Here is a 21,526-nt window from a genome sequence, read left to right on the forward strand (position 1 = left end):
AACTAACTCTCTCCCTCTCTTGCTGCAGTGCAACATGTTTAACTTTTGCTTCTGTCCCATTTCACCCATCTTGCAGGAACCAGGAGGGGTTGGGACCCATAGTTCATGATCGAAAATCTCAGACATTGCCTGTTTCCCGTAACAGAACAGGGATGATGCATGCCAGATTGCAGCAGCTGAGCAGCCTGGATAACTCTCTCACATTTAGCCACAGTAAGTTCCATGACATCATAACAGCTGAAACCTCATCCAGTACCACAACACCAGAGGCAGATCAAAACCCACACCAGAACATGTCATGGACTTTGTTTTTCTACATCAAGAAGCTAAAGGAACTCAGCTCACTACTGAGTAACTATACCAAATGATGACACAATGTGGAACATGGTTAACTAACAGCACTTTTAACGTATCAGAATTTTTTAAAAAAACCACATAGTACTTTTGATGGGCTTATTCCATGGTGGCTATTTTGAAAGATTTTATGTTCATCCTTAATTTGAAACTCTTTTATTAGCTATTCCTTTTCTAGTATGTGTTAAAATGTCCTTGGTTGATCATGTGACCACATTTTGGCATCAAATTTAAGGGAAAGTCTCCTGAATTAGTTCTAAAGTCCATGATTTAGTTTGGTTCTGAAATGAACGCCCAGTAATAAAGTGACTTTTTCTGTGTTTTCAGTGTGAGAAAAATATCAAGTTTGCTTGGAATTACTGTAGACAATGGTAAGACATAACCAGGTGGAAGTCAGAATCTGTTAAAATGCCTGAAAAAAAATCTGGTTTTAAATTCTATGCAGAATTTTGTGAAGTTTTAGAGGTCAGAAAACAGACAGTTTACTGAAACTAATGGTATATTCACTGCTTACTACCTATATGCTAGCCAGATTACGATGGATACAGAAGTTCAGCCACACTTCTGCACCTCCATGTTGTGACATTCTCCTTAGCACTCAGAGGATGATACAGACAGCTGGCTTTTCAAGTAGTTACAAGCACACTGTGGGTAAATGATTTCTTGGTATATACTCACATTATCTTCTCTGTATCGAATGACATGATACAGACTGGGCAAATATTAACTCAGTTGCTTCCAGATGTCACAGTTCTAGTTCAGCTATTGCACAGGTAAGAACCAAACAGACTGGATGTTAACGTTCTGCTTTGCAACACATTTCTGCTTAATTTCACCAGTAGATTTGAAGCCTTTTTCTTTGCGGTTTTGCATTTAGTGGGCTACACATCCTTCATTCTTTATATATCCTTATGATGTAAAACTAGAGACTTCCAGAGTATATTTAACATTTTGTTCAATAAATTGATAATTCTGGTTTATAAAACTGATCCAGGCTCACAGTTGTAAATCCTAAACTATGCCGCCTGATCTCCATGTGTGTAGTGGTTAGGTTGTTGGGCTAGGATCTGGGAGAACCAGATTCAAAACCACACACTGTCATGGAAGCTTGAAGGGTGACCTTGATCTTGTCATAAACAAGAGCATAATCTACCTCTCAGGGTTATTGTGAGGATAAAAAGGAAGTGAAGAGAATGATGGAAACTGCTTGGGGGGTCCCCACTGTGGAGAAAGGCAATGAAGTCAATAAATACATCTCTGAGGAATGTATTTTATTTGGGAGGTGTACCATTAAAATCAAAATCAATAAGTACAAAAACAAAAAAACTTATAGCTTGAAATAAAATATTCATGATATGAAGCTTAAAGGATAATAATATCAAATGTTTTAAAATAGTTGTAAGGCTGCTACAGAATTGCTAAATTTCTCCTCTTAAAATTTGATGAAAATGTTTGGAGGTTTGAAATACACCTTTTAAATGGGGACAAGTCACCAATGTGCTTGCATTGTTTTCTTTTTCAATAAAAGCTCTTGTGCTAAATCCCTTTTTGCACTCAGTCTTGTAAAGAGCAATTTAGGAATTCTGCAAGAGCAATTTCTGTGAAGGAATTGTATGGAGAAAATACTTGCATAAGATATTCCAGTTGCTCCAATTTTCCTTTTGAAGTGAAGATGAGTTTTCCTTGCATGCTTCTAATGTGAGGTATATATTATGCAGTGGTTTTTTTGTTTGTTTTTTTGGGTTTTTTATATAACTGCTGCTCTTAATTATCTAGAAGATAACTGTGTCCATGTAGGGAGATGTAAGAGACAGAAAGAGCTTGGAAATTAGCCTTAACTCTTTCTTATTGTTCTGATTATACAAAAGGGACTGTAAGCTGGTTGCTTTGATTATATAAAAGGCATTATCTTGAGATCTATCTGGTGAATCGTTAGGCTCATAGCAGTGATGAGTGTCTTCCAAGGGAAGCAATTCCCTATCTCTCTGCTGGTGCATATTGTTGTTGTTGTTGTTCAGTCGCACAGTCGAGTCCGCCTCTTTGCGCCCCCATGGACCAGATCACGCCAGGCCCTCCTGTCTTCCGCCGTCCTCTGAAGTTGGCTCAACTTCATGTTCATTGCATCTATGACACTGTCCAACCATCTCATCCTTTGCCGTCCCCGTCTTCTTTGACCTTCAATATTTCCCAGCATCAGGGTCTTCTCCAGTGAGTGCTCCCTTCTCATTTGATGGCCAAAGTATTTGAGCTTCAGTTTCATTATCTGGCCTTCCAGGGAACAGTCAGGGTTGATTTCTTTGAGGATTGACTGATTTGAGCTTCTTGCAGTCCAAGGGACTCTCAAGAGTCTTCTCCAGCACTATAGTTCAAGAAGAATGTATTCTTCTGCGCTCAGCCTTCCTTATGGTCCAGGTCTCGCAGCCATACATGACTACTGGGAATACTACTGGTGCATATTAGTGTACTGCAAAAGACCAGCTAGTGTGCCTTGAGAAATTAATGTAAAGGCTCACGTGAGTCTAAAGTCTTCTCCCAAGAAGAAGTTACCCTCCCAGTCTTTGTATGACTCACTGCTATGATGTTGCCTATATTGTATATGAATGGAGCATGCACTCAGCTCTCTTTTTAACAGTATTATCTGCCTATAGATGAGGCCCACACTTGCTGTATCTCTACACAGCCCCTGCTCTAGGTTTGCCTCCTTCCAGTTACCAGGCCTACCCCAGAATCCTCACTTGGCTCAGAAACACAGGCAATGGGAGGCAAATACCCTTAACACTAAAAAATGAAATGCTTATATGGTTACAGTAAATGAACTAAGCCTCCACTTTTGTGTGTACATGTGCCTGGGAAACACTGGCCTGGACCAAACTAAATGTGTGTCTTAACTTTTAAACACATTTGTGACTATTATAAATGTAGCATAACCTTGTGGTTTTTCAGACCACTTATTTGGGATACAACAACATGGTTGTTGTAACATACTTTGTACATTGCTATTTATTTTTACACTGTTCAGTCTTTTAGCTTAAAACTGTCTGGAAAATAAAGTAACTGTTTACATAATCAGAACTTACCAATGTGCATATTATACATGTGTTAAGTTCCTTTAGAGGAGCTTCCACAATATTTTATCAATAATGGTGTTGCATTTCTATTGGATCTGAACGGCACAAAAATTCTGCTCTACAACCGTTTGTTTAGGGTTACTGTGGCAAAGGTTTGAAACCTGAACTTTTGTAAAAGTTTGATACGGAGTAATGGCTGCTACAAATTTTCACAGGTTATGGCCATTCAGAAGCGGATGTTCTTCATCAGTCTTTACTTGAAGCCAACATTGCCACTGAAGTTTGCCTTACAATTCTGGATACTTTATCTTTATTCACAACAGCATTTAAGGTATTTTTCTAACTGTGCATAGGTAAATATTGGCAACAAATGTCCTATTTTAGATTATGCAGATATGCATAAATTTGTGCATATGCAGCAGACCTGTAATCGCTCCCAAACCACAGATCCCAGAACATAGGGATGCCAATCTCCAGGTGGAACCTGGGGATCCCCTGGAATTATAGCTTATCTCTAGACAACTGAGATCAGTTCTTCTGAAGAAAATGGATGCTTTGGAGGGGTGGACTCTATGGCATTCTACCCCACTGAGGTCCCTGTCTTCCATAGGCTCCACCCACAAATCTCCATGAGTTTCCCAACTTGGCTCTGGTAACCCTACCCCCCCCACTTGGCCAGTAGCTGGGGGGACCTGGCAACCATACCTGTGCATGATATTTTAACCTCTCCTGTTCCCCCTCCAAATTAGCAGTCAAAAATCTATGGTGCATGATATTTAACCTCTCCTGTGTCCCCTCCAAATTAGCAGTCAAAAATCTATGCTGCACATAATTCCGATAAGCACAAACATAATTCTTAGCAATTTCACCTTCTGAGTAACTACGACCCTCTCCTATTTCATTTAGCTGCTTTTGAAATTCTCCTGAATTTGAAGCATGCAGAGGTTGCTTTTGAGTAAGCTCTGGTACATGGAAGCATCAGGCAGTTGTTTGGATCTGGGTTGTAGCCAACTGACAACAGATAAAGGTTCTGCCAGCTCACAGTTTGATGACGGTATCCCCAGGATAGCAATACTCCAGGAGCAGGTCTTTGATATAGGCAGGGCCTTTGAGGTTTGGTGTAATTAATACGATATTGTCAATTTGTCTCTTACATCTAAGAATCAGTTACTGGCGGATCATGGACATAATCCTCTGATGAAAAAGGTATTTGATGTCTACCTTTGCTTTCTGAAAAAGAACCAGTCAGAAACAGCATTAAAGAACGTCTTCAGTGCTTTAAGGTCATTGATATTTAAGGTAAGTTGTGGTCTGGCAACTCAACTTCCTTCATTACCAGTTACCATTATTGTTTTAATTGCTGCCTTAATACCTTTGTACATATTTTAACTTTGTTTTTAATTCATTTGAATGATCTGTGTTTGGATTGGTTTTAACGGTTTCAAAATGTGACTTTATCGTGTATGGCTTTAAATTGCTAGCCATCTTGGTGGTCGTTATGAAGGCAAAAAGGCAGGATATAAATTCTGTAAATAAATTAATAGTTGGTAGAGTTGGGAAGAGGAGGAGGAGGAGGAGGTTGGGGCTATGGCTCAATGGTAGAGCATTTGCTTTGTATGCAGAAGGTCCCAAGTTCAATCCTGGGCATTTCCACCTAAAGGAGATTGGGTGGTTGGGGGATGAAAAGCCACTGGTTTAGTTTAACTCATCCAAAAGGGGTGGTGAGATAAATATTTGTGAATGTATTAGCAGGAGCAGGCTAGGCAGTAAAAAGGGAAGGTGCAGATCCTTAGAGACCAAAATGTAATGCAGGTCCTATATGATAGTGCTACAAGCCTCTGAGCCAAGATGGGAGAGCTGGAGTTCTTGGTGCTAAAATTACGATTTAGATATAGTGGGCACCCCAGAAGCCTGGTGGAATTGGAAAAATCAGTGGGAGTCTGCTGTCCCTCAATATGAACTCTGTAGGCAGGAGTGACGTGTTGGGGGTAGTGTTGCTCTACAAGTCAAAGAAGGCATAGAGCAGGGGTCCCCAACATGATGCCTGTGGGCATTAGGGTGCCTACCAACATCTTTCCTAGTGCCCGTCAAGTATTTTGAGAAAGTGAGCAGGACCAGGTGGGGCTTTTGCCCAGCAAGGTTTTTTATTGGCCACTGGAGATCTGATTGGTTGTGCAGGTTTTTTGAAAACATTGCTTCAGCAGCAGCTGCTACCACAGCACAAGGATCTTCAGTGTGCGACTGAAGGGAAGCTGCAGCAGCCATTTTGTGGCTGGCTTCACTTCCTACAGCAGCCATTTTGTGGCTACACCCACCACATTGTGTCAGAATTCCAAAGACGCTCATAGGCTCCAAAAAGGCTGGGGACCCTGGCATAGAGTCAAGCTACAAAACATTAATGAAATGAACTCCCTGGGCCCTAACGGTCACTCTGAAATGGGGGTGTACTGTACTCCCCATTAAAACCACAGAGAGCTAGCAGAAAATCTTAGTTAATTCTTTACATCTCTTTTCACCTTGGGAAGTGTGGGGCACATACACATACCAGAGCTGCTGTTCGTAGGAAGAATGTCTGACGAACTGAGTCAAAATGAATTGATGAGAGATGAAGTTATAGGACTACCAGGCAAATTGAAAACTAATCAGTCTCCTGGTCCAAATAACATGTGTCTGAGTTTCTTAAGGAACTGAGATGTGAAATCATTATCTACTAACCAGCATATGTAAATAGTCATTATAATGTGCTTCCATGCTGGACACCAGAGGTCGAGGGGGGGACATGATTGCTCTCTTTAAGAATTTGAAGGGCTGTCAGAGGAGGGCAGAGAGCTGTTCCTGTTGGCAGCAGAGGATAGGACTTGCAATAATGGGTCTAAATTAAGGGTGGGAAGGCACCAGCTGGATATTAGGAAAAACCTTTTTATAGTAAGAGTTGTTCAATAGTGGGATCAGCTACCTAGAGAGGTGGTGAGCTCCCCCTCGCTGGCAGTCTTTAAGCAGCAGCTGGACACACACTTGTCAGGGATACTTTAGGCTGATCCTGCATTGAGCAGGGGGTTGGACTGGTTGGCCTGTATGGCCCCTTCCAACTTTGTGATTCTATGATTCTATAACTGGACGATAGTAAATGTCAGGCCAATTTCTAAAAAAGGGGTTCAAAGAGGATCTAGAGAATTATGGGCAAGTTAGCCTGACATCCAGGGCTATTTGGGGGCAGGAACGCACAGGAACGGAGTTCCGGCTGGCTCCTGAGTTGGCCACACCCAGCAGGAACTTATGAGCATAATAGGCCACACCCAACAGCAGAAACTCATTAGGATTGGCTACAGTAGGTGTGCAAAGGAGTCCCTGCTACAAAAAAAGCCCTGGGTTTTGACAACAAACAAGGTAAACAGAATAAGAAGTGTGTGGCTGAATGACCACACTTCTGGCAACACGGGGCTGCGGCCTAATATGCTAATTAGCTGTGGTGTCAGGGTATGGCCTAATATGCTAATGAGTTTCAGCTGTTGGGTGTGGCCTATTATGCTAATGAGTTCATGCTGGGCTTTTTCTACAAAAAAAGCCCTGCTGACATCTGTTCTGTTAAAGATAGAATTGTTAAGTACATTGAAGAACAAAGCCCTCTCAGGGCCAATCAGCATGGTTTCTGCAAAGGGAGGTCCCTCATTGCCAATCTTTTGGAGTTCTTTGAGCAGGTTGACAACCGTGTGGATAAGGGTGATCCAGTAGACATTATACATTTGGACGTGCAAAAGCCTTTTGAACAAGGCACCTCATTAAAGACTCCTGAGTAAGCTTAACAGTCATGGGATAAAGGGATGGGCCCTCTCATGAATTAAACACTTATTAAATGACAGGAAACAGAGAGTAGGAATAAATGGATGTTTCTCACAATGCAGAGAAGCGAACAGGGAAGTCTGGAAGGATAGATATTGGGGCAGGTGCTGTTTAATGTGTTCAAAAATGATTTGGAATTGACGGTAAGCAGTGTAGCAGTCAAATTTGCAGATACCAACAAGTTATTACAGGATAGTGAAAACTAAGGCAGATTGTAAAGAACTCCAGGAGGATCTCTCTAAATTGGTTAAGTGGGCAGCAACATGGCAAATGAAGTTTGCCATGTGTATGGTAAGTGTATGGTGATTCATATGGGAACAAAAGAGCTTTAAAATATTCTTATGGTGTTTGGACTGCCTCAGACCAGTATTAAAAGAGATCTTGGGTTTGTAGGGGAAAACTTGGTGAAAATGGCAACTTAGTGTGTGATAGTGGCGGAAAAGGCTAACTCCATGCTGGCGATTATTAGGGACTGAAAATAAAATGGCCAATACTGTAATGTCCTAGTATAGATCTGTGCTGCTGCTGCTGCTGCAGCCTCTCACACACCCTATCTCAAAATTGATACTGGCTGCAGAGCTGGTACCAAAGAGGGCAACCAAGGTGATTAAGAGGTTGGATTACCATTCCTATGAGGAACGTTTGGGACTTTTTGGTGTAGAGAAAAGACTGCTAATAGCAGACATGATCAGAAGTTTATTAAACTATGCATGAGGTGGAGAAAGCGGATAAAGAGTGCTGATTCTCCCTTCCCCATAATATCAGAACTTGGGGGCAGCTGATGAGGCTGATGGGCAGTAGGTGCAGGACATACAGAATGTACAACCCCCTGCCACCTTTCAATGTCAGGCAAGTTACTGTGACCCTGCAGGATTTTCAAGGCACGAGACATTCAGAGGTGGTTTACAATTCCCTACCTGTGCATAGTAACCCTGGGCTTTGATGACCTTCCATCTGAGTACTTTGCATTGCTTCTGAGATCTGACAAGATCAGGCTAGCCTGGACTATCTAGAGCAGAGGTAGTCAAACTCATTTGTTACGAGGGCTGGATGTGACATAAACGTCTCTTTGTTGGGCCGGGACATGTGTGCCATAAAATGTGATGGCAGGTACCAGAGATAGAAACTGTATAAAGGACAGCAGCTGGTAAGCTCCGAGTTGGTGTATCGTCACTGCAAGGCCCCATGGGCAGGGAGGGGGGGTGCAGAGGAAAACCCACATAGGCGGGCTGGAGAGCCAGCAGTGCAGTGCTGGGCAGATGCTCCCATGATGCTTGACTGCCGCAGACGAGGTTGTTCTGCTGTGCTGAAGCCACAATGGAGTGGCTCTGCCCACTCCCCCTGCCCACTCCCCCCCCCCTCCCCAGCACTTCCTCCCTTGCATCAGTTGCTCGCAGGCCGTATAAGAGCCATGGACAGGCTGGATCCGGCCCCTGGGCCTTATGTTTGACACCCCTGATCCAGAGAGTAATTGCATTGTGGAATTCACTACCGGTGGGCATAGTGATGTCCATGAGTATAGATGGCTTTAAAAGGTGGTTAGACAGATCGATGAAGGATAAGTCGATCAGTGGTTACTAGCTAGAGTAGATAAAGGGAACCTCACTATACTGAGACAGCAGATCTCTGAATAGCCATGCTAAGAGGCAGCATCTGGGAAAGGCCTTGGCCTCCCTGTTCTGTTAATGAGCTCTGCAGGGCAACTGGTTGACCACTGGGTAAAACAGGATGCTGGACTAGGTGAAAAACTGGTCTGTTCCCATCAGGGTTTTTAGGTCCCCAGAGAGCTGCTTCCTGTCAGCAAACAGTATAGGCCTTTATAGACTTGAGCTCTGATTCAACATAAAGTAACTTTGTGTGTTCTTGTGGGTATCTTAGAATATAAAGAGTTTGCTGAGTTACATATAACAGAGCTTTTCCATGAACCTTTTGTAAATTAGAGGATGGTTCTGAAGCTAATCTCATTTTCAGGAATCACGTAGCTAACCGTTAATGTCCAGAAGTTTCTCCTGTACCTGAGTAACTTTAACCCTGAACACAGATGCTGAATCCGGGATAAATGAATGATTGAGTTTGGTCAAGCACTTGGTGTACTGACCTTCATTCTGAGAAATGCGATACACTGAAGCAGGCTTTCATAACTCATTGCCGAATGGTTCCTGCTACAGAGCTGGTCATTATGTGCACAGATTCCTCAACTGCATTAGCCTACATTCAGCAGGGGCAGAAGTAGTTCCCCACAGCTTTATCAGAATTCAAGGTATTCCGTCAAATGGTTGAACATTGTCGAATTGAATAGCATTGGTTGCCTCTGTGTGTGTGGGCTGGAGGTACAGTACAGAATCCACACCCCCTACCTAGCCGTCTCCTCTAAACTGTGGCTTGTTTGACAGAGTTCAGATTTGTGGCTTAGTTTTGAGGGACCCAAGTAACTTTGCATGTTTTTTGTTTCATTTGATAAAATTGTTTTTGAACACTTAAATGTCCAACTAATTGCCTATTTTCAGATTCCTTCCTAATATTTTGCAAGATTAAAAGCCAATTTCATTTAAAATGATTTTCCTGTCCATGATTGAGTCTGTTTGATTATTAAGATATTTTGTTAACATTAGAATGTTCTGATTTTCATCCTACTATCCTTTTAAAGAAGGTTAGCCAAAGGAAATGTTTTGTGTTTTCTGCAGTTTCCGTCTACCTTTTATGAAGGGAGAGCAGATATGTGTTCAGCGTTGTGCTATGAAATTTTGAAGTGTTGTAACTCCAAGCTAAGTTCAATTCGGATGGAAGCTTCACAACTCCTTTATTTCTTGATGAGGAATAATTTTGACTACACAGGAAAAAGATCATTTGTCAGGACGCACCTTCAAGTTAGTACATTTTTTTTTTATATGTTAAAGTACTGACAGTTTTTAGTATCATAGGATAGACCATACCAGTTCAGCAAGGACACTCTAAAGTAGAAACAAATCACTACATGCACATATTCGTGTTTGGGGGTCCAAACATACATCCAGCAGTTTTGCAGAATGGACACCATTGCAGTACAATTGTGTGTGTGTGTGTGTGTGTGTGTGTGTTTATATATATATGTGTGTGTGTGTGTGTGTGTATATGTGTGTGTGTGTGTGTGTGTGTATACACACACACATATACATGCATACCTCCTTTACAGAAGTCTTGGAACACTTTACTGTTGCTTGGGATACTTTGTATTAAATCTACAAAACAGGTTCAAATGTCACACTGATAAATTTAACTGTTACTGAAACTACAGTGAAACAATTCTGTCTACCTTATTTTGTATGTGTAGCCACTGTTTTGGTCTTTCCCACAAGAGCATGTGTGTATGTTATCAGATCCTGTTCCCAATATCGCCGAGGTGAGGAATCCCTCCTAGTTTGTGGTAATTGATATTAAGAAAGGCAGAAGTGTGCAAGGCTTTCATTTGTGCTTCACTTTTCCCCCTTTGGATCTAATTTGGGGAACCAGCCTACCCCCAGCCCTGCCATCATTTGTTTCCTTTCAGATTGTACAAAGGTGGTTGCAAAAGTTGGGGAACAAATTATTGTGTACTGTACATAGAGAAGCAATGTTACAATATATTTTCAGTTCTCAGCAGTTTTCTACTACTTTAGAATTTAATACAAATTTTGTTGTTGAAGGTTTTCATGGCCGGAGTCCATTAGCTGTTGTAGATTTTATGGGTTGTCTGGCTGTGGTCTTGGCATTGTAGGACCTGACATTTTGCCAGTAGCTGTGACTGGCATCCTCAGAGGTATAACACTTTCTGTGTTATACCTCTGAGGATGCCAGTCACAGCTACTGGTGAAACGTCAGGTCCTACAATGCCAAGACCACAGCCAGACAACCCGGAAAATCTACAACAGCTAATAATACAAATTTTAATTATTTTAGTATTTATTGTATTCAAATTTTAAACTATTAAATATAAATAAACATATTAATAGAAAAGGAAAAGAAGGGTTCTTTATTTTATGTCTACCATTTCTTTTGATCCAAAAGGATCCCCAAGTTGGCTTACCATAGAATAATAAAATACAATTAATTTAGGGAAGTTTTCATCCCCTCAGTTACAGTAGTGTTCCAGGGTGGCTTCCCACCCAAACTCTGTTTGTCATTAAGCTCTTACTGTGTTCCCAGACCTTCTAATGTACTCACACTCCCCAAATTGTGATGATTACATGGACGGTTGTCTGCAGGAAACCCCCAAGAGAGTTAGTGGTTTTCTGATACCATATACTTTTTTCCCAATAAAGACTAAGTTTTTTCGCTCTGATTTAGTATTTTCAAAGTGAATGGTTACAATAACCAAATACCATAAAATATATTTCTGCTTCTTCACAAGGTTATAATATCTGTGAGTCAGTTGATTGCAGATGTTGTTGGAATAGGAGGAACCAGATTTCAGCAGTCTCTTTCCATCATTAATAACTGCGCTAATGGTGACAGGCTTATTAAGGTTTGTAGCTGTATACTGTTATGATCTTAATAGTTGGGAAACCCTTTGGCTGCTATGGGAATTAGGGATGGGCATGAACCAGGAAAATGGAGGTTCATCTCGGTTTGTGGGGTTTCACAAAGCTTCCCAGTTTGTGACGTAGTAGACACACACACCCCCATGGGCTAGAGACACCAAAAGGGCAGTAAGTCTTCAGCTGACTCTCCTCTACTTGCTCTCCAAGTTTGGTGAAGATTGGATTTGGGGGGCTGAATTACAGCCCTCCAAAGCAGGTGCCTGCAGGAAAGTGCTGTCTGGGGAACTCATAGCCACAGGTCAGGAGTGTGTCAAATGGACCCCTGCAAGCTACAGACATCAGACTTGCAGAGGACCTCCTTGGGATGCCCCTCTACCAGCCCTCCAAGTTGTGTGCAGATCCCTAGATGTATGCTCATCCCTAATGGGGACCTTCTATAGCTCAAGAGTGGAAATCACAGAGACCTCCTTGCAAAGTCTTGTGTGTATCCAACTCATAGTGTCACATGATTAGAGAACAAAATACACAAAAGTGTCTCTGATACAAAAATACTTTTTTAACGAAAAGGCATCTTGATGAAAAACTGACAATGCCTGAGAAGAAAAGGAAAGCATCCATGCACACGTTTATCACTACAATCCATGGCTTGAGACATTTAAGAATTAATTTTGTAAGTTAAACACAGTTAACATGAAAATAGTCCTCTCCTACAAGTAGCTCAAGTGGTTAAGACGACCACTTCGGTGGGAAGGTAACAGCGTTCCGTGTGCCTTGGTGTTTAGTCATGCCGGCCACATGACCACGGAAACGTCTTCGTACAGCGCTGGCTCTTTGGCTTTGAAACGGAGATAAGCACCGCAACCCTAGAGTCAGATTCGACTGGCTTTCGAGCAAGGGAACCTTTACCTTTACAAGTATTATATTGTTTTTTTGTCAAAGTAAAACAGTAATGGATGTAACAAACTTCCAGTGGACATGTTCCTCATTAATTTAGAGTAGTATGCACCACTCAGCTCTGAGATGTTGCTTGATTATTCGTGTTCGCTGGAAAGGAATTTCTGGTAACATGGCCTTTAAGCTGGTGGGGAAAGATTGCACGTGCACAGTTTAGCTTCTCTCTACACTGTGCTTCTTGTTATGTTCATTGCATGTATTGCTGATCTTTCATTCCATAGCACACCACATTCCCTTGCGATGTAAAGGATTTGACAAAGCGCATCCGTACAGTCCTGATGGCTACTGCGCAAATGAAGGAGCATGAGAATGACCCAGAAATGCTTGTAGATCTTCAGTACAGCTTGGCAAAGTCCTATGCTAGTACACCTGAACTCCGGAAGACCTGGTTGGATAGCATGGCCAGGATTCATGTAAAAAATGGAGATCTTTCAGAGGTGAGCAAAACGAAGCACTCCTAGTTGTTGTTTTTTAAATAACTTTCGGGGTGGTTGTGTACTATTGTTACAGGAACCATTTGAAAATATACATTTTTTTAAAAAAAACATTTTGAGTCTGAAAACTCTAGAATTAAAAATGTGCCAGTGATCAATCTTTACCATGTCTGTGGCATTGAAAAGCATGTGACCATTCTGATATGCCAGGCCTAATACCAGTTTTGCTAGCAAATCAATTAATTTTGTTTTAAGAAGGTACAGTGTTGGTTGCACACTTCCTCCTTCACTGTTTTATTATGCAGGTTCCCCTTCCTTTCCTGGTTCTCTGTAACCAGGCATTGCATCCAGATCAGGTTCAGCACTAATAAGGATAGCTTCCATTCCGTGACTTTGGAATCCCTGTTGGAGATCCGTTTGTCAATCACTGTTGTGCAAGTCGTAGCCACGCCAGGGCAGGGTGAGGGGATCCGCATGTGATGGGAAGAAAGGAGAGTGCAGGTCTGAGGTACATTCTCCCACTCCCAAACTGTGGTTAAGGAGATGAGAAACAGGAAGCCTGATTTTCATCTGTTCAAATGCTGCATCGGCTATGTTACTGCTTTTTTAATTCCACTAAAATGCAGAGAACGCGGTGTGTTTTTATATTCTTGCAATTTTTGTTTTTAAAATTGAAGATGATATTTGAAGCTCTATATAATCACAGCACACAAACTGAAGGTATCAAAGAACATGCTGAAAAGGAATTAGAATGTCTGTGCTGCTCTGTCTGATGAAGGGAGCTTTGACTCTTGAAATCTCATATACCCAAAATCTCATACACCCAAAAGTCTCTAAGGTGTTGCTAGATTTGAATCTAGCTTTGCTGCCCTAGCAACTTAATTTTGCTATCGATAGCTGCCTCATTTGATGTCATTGCAAAAGGTCTGCAATAATGCTGGTTTTGCTCATATTTTAGGCAGCAATGTGCTATGTCCATGTGACAGCTCTGGTAGCAGAGTATCTTCTGCGAAAAGGTAAGCATCACACAGCTATTATTATTTCTAATAATTGTTGATAGTGGAACTTTTTGTTTTCAAGTTGATACTTTAATCATGTTCTGCTCTTCTCTGCTTCTCCATTCACATGCTCCTTGCCTGCTACTAACTAATAAAATGATCTGTTGTTTGCTCAGAACACACTTGACAGAAAAAGGCAGATATACTCATTGCCTGCCTTTGCCTCTCTCACATCATGTCAAGCTCCAGATAATCATTTCCTCTTTAGAATCTTATTTTCTGTTGTGTTTTTTTTAATGAACCCTTGGTAGCCTTGTTCACCATAGCACTTTGTACAAAACAACAATGCATGAACTCATATTCCCTCCCTCTCGATGGTAATCAGACTTATTCATTGACGATTTCCTGGTATTATGTCCCACTTGTCCTCCACCCAGGCAGATGTAAATGCTCTCTCACACTCTTGTCTCCTGGGGAGGGAGATAGCAGCAAGCATCATGCTTATCACCAGTGTTCTCTCTAAGCTGGGTTAGTGTGAGCTAGCTCACAGTTTTTTAGCCTCCGGTTCAAACATTTTTATCTTAGCTCACAAAGTATGGTTGCAGATGAACTAATTTATGCAGTAGCCACATTGCTCACAACTTTAATGCCAGTAGCTCACAAAGTAGAATTTTTGCTCATAAGACTCCACAGCTTAGAGGGAGCATTGCTTATCACCCCAGGTCCAGAGCAAGTATCAGAGTGCTTGTTGTCTCCTTTGTTTCCAGGGCCCCTGGCTGGGTGGCTGGGCAGTCGTTGGAGTAGCCAGCCAATTGCTGGCCGTGTGCTGGCTCCTCCTCTTGATTTGGGCAGGGGGTGGGCCTGGGTGAGTGTTAGCTTCAACCTGGCCCTGCACCTTCCCTATTTAAAGCTCAGCAGCCGTTGGCTGATCTGCTCAGTCTCTTTGGACAGTCCCTCCCTCCCTTTATGTTTTTGGTTGTCGCGTGTTCAATTTCATTTAAAATTTTCATTGTCACAGTTTTATGGCAGTTTTAGGCGTCGGGTTGGATCCATTTGAGGGGAGGCTGTTTCTGCGTGCCTGTCTCCCCGGGTGGTGGTTGAACCATCTAGTGGCATGCCCAGCTTGGGGGCAGTTGCCTGGCTCCCCTCCCAGGTGACAAGAAGAGAGAGAGAAGAAGAGATTGGATTTATACCCTGCCCTTCACTACCCAATGGTGTCTCAGAGTGGTTTACAAACTCCTTTCCCTTCCCCTCCCCACAACAGACACCCTGTGAGGTAGGTGGGGCTGAGAGAGCTCTGACAGAAACTGCTCTTTTTCAAGGACAGCTCTTATCAGAACTATGGCTTGCCCAAGGTCATCCAGCCAGATGCAAATGGAGGAGTGGGGAATCAAACCCAGTTCCCCCAGATTAGAGTCCGCGCACTTAACCACTACACCAAACAAGGGTTCCGCACAGAAGCTTAAGCCTTTGTGGGACCACCTGCTTGCCACTCCTGGTTCCCCCAGCATGCGGGCTGGGTTGGGGTTCATTGGCCGACAGGCGGATTGCCCAGTGCTTGGATCCTGCCCTATGCTGCACCAAATGCTCCGACTGCTGTAATCAATAAGGCTGTGGCCTGTTTTACTCCAGTGTGTTGTCTGTATGTTTTACTTCGTTGTAATTCCTCTTCCCTTTCTTTCTCAGTGTCCCACACTGCCGTTAGGAATGCAAATGCTAGGGCACTTACTGGTATTACTAACTTGACTGTTCTTCCTACTGAACATATCAGTAATGCTTTGCCATTCTACAGTATATGAGCTGATGCTACAGTTCTGCTTAAAAAAAATTTTTTTTTTACCAAATCAGCTCTGAGAGTACACAAGAGGACAATATAGGGGAAATGGATTGTTTAAGACACTGTCTGAACTCACTGGAATAAATTATTTGTGTTCTGAAGGCAATTAGCAATTAGCCAGTGTGGTGCAGCAGTTAAGAGCAGTGGACTCTAATCTGGAGAACCAGGTTTGATTCCCCACTCCGCCACATGAAGCCAATTGGGTAGCCTTGGGTCAGTCACAGTTCTCCCAAAGTTCACTCAGCCCCACCTACTTCACAGGGTGTCTGTTGTGGGGAGAGGAAGGGAAGGTGATTGTAAGCTGCTCAGAGATTCCTTTGGGTAGTGAAGGGCAGGGTATAAAAAGCAACTCTTCTTGCAGCACTGGGGCTGCGGTCACACGGAACAGAAGCCACACAAGTGAGACGGAAAACAGGCGGAGTTTCCAGGCGCAATCTCACCAGCACATCTGGGAAGCGTAGCACTCCCGTGGCTCAACCGAGGCTTCCAGCCGAAACTGCGTGGCAAAAAACTAGTACCTCAGAGGTACTAGTTTCCGGAAACTGTGGGGCAAGGGCGGGCATCTGATCGCGTTTCCGGTGGCATCCGGTGCCTGCCCATGTCCCCTTGCAAATAAGGTGTTTGTTTTTTTGTCCAAGTCTCTGTGGATGCGCACGCGCACCCAACGGAGCATGCGCATTTGTCATGTACACACAAAAAACAGTTTGCCGTGGCGCGCGCTTCTTCGTTGCACGCCGGCTTGTCCTGTGATCGGCACCTCTCCCTTGCCATGGAACCTCCACGGTACCTCCACAGGACCTCCACAGGAGGTCTGATCGTGTAACTGCGCAGTAGTTTGCCCCAGGGCAAACAGCCACGCTTCTCCCCCGCAGTTTCCTCCCCGTGTGACCGGGGCCTTAGTTACTTTAAAGTAGTCCAATACTAGCCTGTAAAGCTGTTCTGAATATGTAGTCACACTTGAGAGGTCTTCCCATTATCCAGAGGTCTTATTCATGCTTGAAAATAGCCACTGTTGTTACAGGATGCCAAGTCATGGGTCTCTTAGAGTATTCAGTAGAACGGACCTGATGTTCTGATGCCCTGGACCTTAATTACTGACTAGTCATATTTTGGCTAGAAGATCCTGGTCTTGTATCATTTCTGTTCCTCTTACCATTGATCCATTCTACACATCCCTTGTTATGAAATGTTTTCTGGTGTACCGTTCAATTGTATTGCTTGGTTATGAAAAAGCATATTAAAATATTTAATCCCTGTGCTGCCCTCACCCAAGGAAATAACCTCATGACGTAACTATATAAAGGTCACTTGTAATAAACCTAATTATCAGGAACTATATCTTTATTTTTATTATGCCTGTGCTGTGTTTATCATTCCCTCTCCCCTTTTGCTGATCAAGTTACCAAAGCTGATATATGCATTTCTTTCCTGAATGCATAGGAATGTTTAAGCAAGGCTGCTCAAGCTTCAGAGTAATCACTCCAAATATAGATGAAGAGGCTTCAATGATGGAAGATGTGGGGATGCAGGATGTTCACTTTAATGAAGTATGTACCCTCAGTTCAAACCTGTGCATATATAAAGCATAATATTTGGACAATTGTGTTACTAACTTGTTTTCAAACCTATCTTTAAACCTTACGCCCTACTGTCCAACCTCACGGGCTCTCACAGTAGCCCAGAACACATAAATACACCAAACACAAATTGCTAACAATAAAATAAACAATATATTAATATATAGTACAGGTGGGGACCCCACAAGACTCAAGGGGGAATCCTATATCTCCCTTCCCTCCCCCACTGCTGAGCCAGTGAGATTATAGTCCTTACCACTCAACATCGAGCCCGGCAGCTGGCATCTGGAGCAGCTGCCAGCGTCCTCATCTGTCAATTTGTGGAGGACACAAAGTTGTTCAGGGTGGTGAAAACCAGGGAGGATTGTGAGGCACTCCAAAGGGATCTGTCGAGGATGGGTGAGTGGGCGTCAACCTGGCAAATGGGGTTCAATGTGACCAAGTGCAAAGTGATGCACATTGGGGCCAAAAATCCTAACTATAAATACACGTTGATGGGGTCCGAACTGGCGGAGACTGACCAAGAGAGAGATCTTGGAGATGTAGTAGATAACTCACTGAAAATGTCAATTAAAAAGGCCAACGCTATGCTTGGGATTATTAGGAAGGGAATTGAAAACAAATCAGCCAGTATCATAATGCCTCTGTATAAATCAATGGTGCAACCTCTGACATACCTAAGGGACCGCCTTTCCCCGTGTATACCCCAGAGAGCACTGCGGTCGGGATCTCAAAATCAACTGACCCTCCCAGGCCCCAAGGATGCCAGGCTTGCTACTACCAGGGCCAGGGTCTTTTCAGTGGCGGCTCCATATTGGTGGAATGAGCTCCCGGAGGAGATCAGGGCCCTGCGGGATCTTTTACAGTTCCGCAGGGCCTGCAAGCCGCCCGTCCGACTACCACCAACAAGCGCAGCTTTAGATCCTGGTCCTGATGTTTGGACTTTGCCACTGTGTGATTTAGGGAGAGCACTGAGTGGGGAAACTGTCTATTGTATGCATTCTTTGCACGCCACATCAAGTAATGTATGAACTACCATCAGCACTTTAGGATTTTATGAATTTATTGAATCTGTATTGTAATTGTATTTGAACCGTTCAACTGATTTTATGTGAATTATTGGTACCTACATACCAGCTAATGTAACGTGCCCTGAGCCTGCTTGCGGGGAGAGTGGGGTATAAATTGAATTAATAAAATAAAATAAAAATAAAACCACATTTGGAATACTGTGTGCAATTCTGGTCACCACACCTCAGAAAGGATATTATAGCATTGGAAAAAATGCAGAAAAGGGCAACTAGAATGATAACACTTTCCCTAGGAAGAAAGGTTAAAGCGCTTGGGGCTCTTTAGCTTGGAGAAATGACGGCTGAAGGGTGACATGATTGAGGTTTACAAGATTATGCATGGGATACAGCAGGTAAGAGAAAGACATACTTTTCTCCCTTTCTCACAATACAAGAACTCGTGGGCACTCAATGAAATTGCTGAGCAGTTGGGTTAGAACAAATAAAAGGAAGTACTTCTTCACTCAAAAAGTGATTAACACATGGAATTCACCGCCACAGGAGGTGGTGGCGGCTACAAGCATGGACAGCTTCAAGAATTGGATAGTTCTATAGAACAGAGGTCCATCAGTGGCTATTAGCCACAAGGTCTAGATAAGAACTCTCAGGCTGGGGCAAGTGATGCTCTATATTCTTGGTGCTTGGGGGGGGCAACAGTGGGAGGGCTTCTAGTGTCCTGGCCCCACTGGTGGACCTCCTGATGGCACCTGGTATTTCTGGCCACTGTGTGACAGAGTGTTGGACTGGATGGACCATTGCTGTGCTCCAACATTGACTTATCTTATGTTCTCTTAATACCAGGCCTGCAGCAGCTGTTGGTGTGTGGTGCTTGGGTCCGCAGCTGCTGCTGGCAACCTCTCCTGCAGCTGGGCCTACAGTGTATGCCAGTGTCCTCCACCACCAGGCCCACAGCGGCTGCTAGTGTCAGCTTTCACCAGGCTTGGAGCAGCAGCTGGCATCCTACTCTGTTGCAGCTCCTGCATACCTGGGGAGTCCCTGAAGTGTGCAGAAAAATCTCTTTAGCCTCTGCGTGGCCTTGATCCACAGATTTAGCTATCCACAAATAGCAGCCATAGTCTATAGATAATGTATAATAACTCCAGAGAGTCTAACCTGCAGTGTGGTGGAGATACCACTTATGTCAGGAATAGGTTTGGACAAATAAGTCACAAGTAAGTTATTCTCCTAGAAAGTGGAAATCCAGTCAATGGCTATTCTGATGTGAGATCTCATTTTTAGGAAAAATTGTCCTGCAACAATGAGATGGGAAAGTGTTGTTTTCTGCTGTAATTTAGAGGTTTATTAAATGGAGTTTTTGAGAGTTTTCAAAAGATTTTTGTGACCTCCCCCCCCCAATTCTTTCACATAAGAAAGTTAAATATTTTTTAAAAAACCCAAGTAACTCTTTAGCTTGCAAGCAAGCAGTCCCATTGCCTTAAGCTTATATGGTATCACCACCAAATCTAGACAAGCCTGTAGATACAAAAGCATTACATGTTCTTATTTAAACATTCTGCTTCTTATAGTCTTTTTTAAGTTGCTGTCCAGCAATTGGTGTAAAGTATTCCAAAATTTAGTTTTCGTTACCACCAAACTGTTGTATACAGTTTCCAAGTCACATTAAACCTTTTTATCGTTACAGCGATTAGGGAAAGTGTAGTTTTGCTACGTTGATAATTATTGCACATGCTTTGCCATGCACTTAAAGGCCTTATCTTTTCGTGATAATCATATGAACTCTGGACCCTGTTAAAGATATGTGCATGTCCTAAAAATAGAGACCGAACAATGTTTAAAAAATACTGAATAAGTTGCTGAATGAAGCATAATAATTTAAACGAATATGTACCATTACCATGATTTTTTGTATGTTTTAGAAAGCAAGGGAAATGTGTCTGATACAGTCCATTCTTTCTCTTTATGTTTAACATAATGGAAAATGTTGGTGTGCCATCACCTGTCAGGTACCTGTACAAAATCAGCTACCAGTGAAGAAAATTTTACTGGAGCTGCTTGGGTTGCTGCTACAAAAAAAGTGCAGTTTTGTTACCAGTCTGTACTTCTGCCCCACTGGACTTCTGGACAAACCTCCATTCTCCGGTGGACAAACATACGTTAGAGATGGTTGATAGTATCTCTGCTCAAACTAGCGTCCCAGTAAACATGATGGCAGAGCTATACATGGATGTATTTGGTCAGAAGAACTGTGATGTGCTCTGAGTAGGTCTCTCCTTGAGCAGTGTTCAGATACAGTGCATGTTCAGATGAAGGCAGCACATGGCTGCTTGCCTCTTCAAATGGGACTCAGGAAAATATGACGCCAGTTCTTTTGCCATTTTGCTTCCCAGTCCAAATCGAAGTGCTGCTTATTAACCAGCAAGTTTTATAGATGTAGCCCTTCATCTAATAGGATAACTTCTTCCTGATTTACCTCTCTGATCAGGGTTGAACATGAATTATCTTGACAAACATGAGTTTGCAAATCCCGTGTTTGCCAAGATAATGGGAATGTGGAGGGGAACTTACAGGGAAGAACTAACAGAAGGGAAGGAGTGGTGGTTAGCCTCATCCATGCCTACTGATTCTCCTCTGTGTAATCCTCACCAGTGTTCCCTCTAAGCTGAGTTAGTGTGGGCTAGCTCACAGTTTTTTAGCCTCCGACTCACACATTTTTGTCTCCGCTCAGGAGGGATGGCTCCAGAGCAAACTAATTTATGCAGTAGCCAAATCGTTTGCTCACAACTTCAATTCCAGTAGCTCACAAGGTAGAATATTTGCTCACAAGACTCCACAGCTTAGAGGGAACATTCTGTTTCTTTTCTCTCTCATGATTTAAGATTCCAGCAGGGAAACTTTAATTCAGATGGCTGGAGGGCACCATGTGTAAGAGCGAAATGG

At 42.8% G+C, this 21,526-nt stretch overlaps 1 protein-coding gene across 5 annotated transcripts in view; it reads left to right on the forward strand.

Annotated features, from left to right (window-relative positions):
• The window catches only part of DOCK9 (dedicator of cytokinesis 9), a 172,875-nt gene that overhangs the window by 134,901 nt on the left and 16,448 nt on the right, over positions 1-21,526 (forward strand). For 3 of the 5 annotated variants that reach the window (XM_015415110.1, XM_015415112.1, XM_015415108.1), the window contains exons 38-45: positions 77-213; positions 3,638-3,753; positions 4,584-4,721; positions 9,947-10,129; positions 11,629-11,742; positions 12,934-13,149; positions 14,105-14,162; positions 17,422-17,528. In XM_015415110.1, coding sequence (XP_015270596.1) covers positions 77-213; positions 3,638-3,753; positions 4,584-4,721; positions 9,947-10,129; positions 11,629-11,742; positions 12,934-13,149; positions 14,105-14,162; positions 17,422-17,528 — 1,069 coding nt within the window. Of the gene's footprint in view, positions 1-76; positions 214-3,637; positions 3,754-4,583; positions 4,722-9,946; positions 10,130-11,628; positions 11,743-12,933; positions 13,150-14,104; positions 14,163-17,421; positions 17,529-21,526 lie in introns of those variants that run through there. The other 2 variants (XM_015415111.1, XM_015415113.1) reach the window with 2 other exon arrangements.

The sequence above is a fragment of the Gekko japonicus genome, unplaced genomic scaffold (genome assembly GCF_001447785.1).
Source record: "Gekko japonicus isolate JY-2015 unplaced genomic scaffold, Gekko_japonicus_V1.1 scaffold52, whole genome shotgun sequence".
Lineage (NCBI taxonomy): Eukaryota > Metazoa > Chordata > Lepidosauria > Squamata > Gekkonidae > Gekko > Gekko japonicus.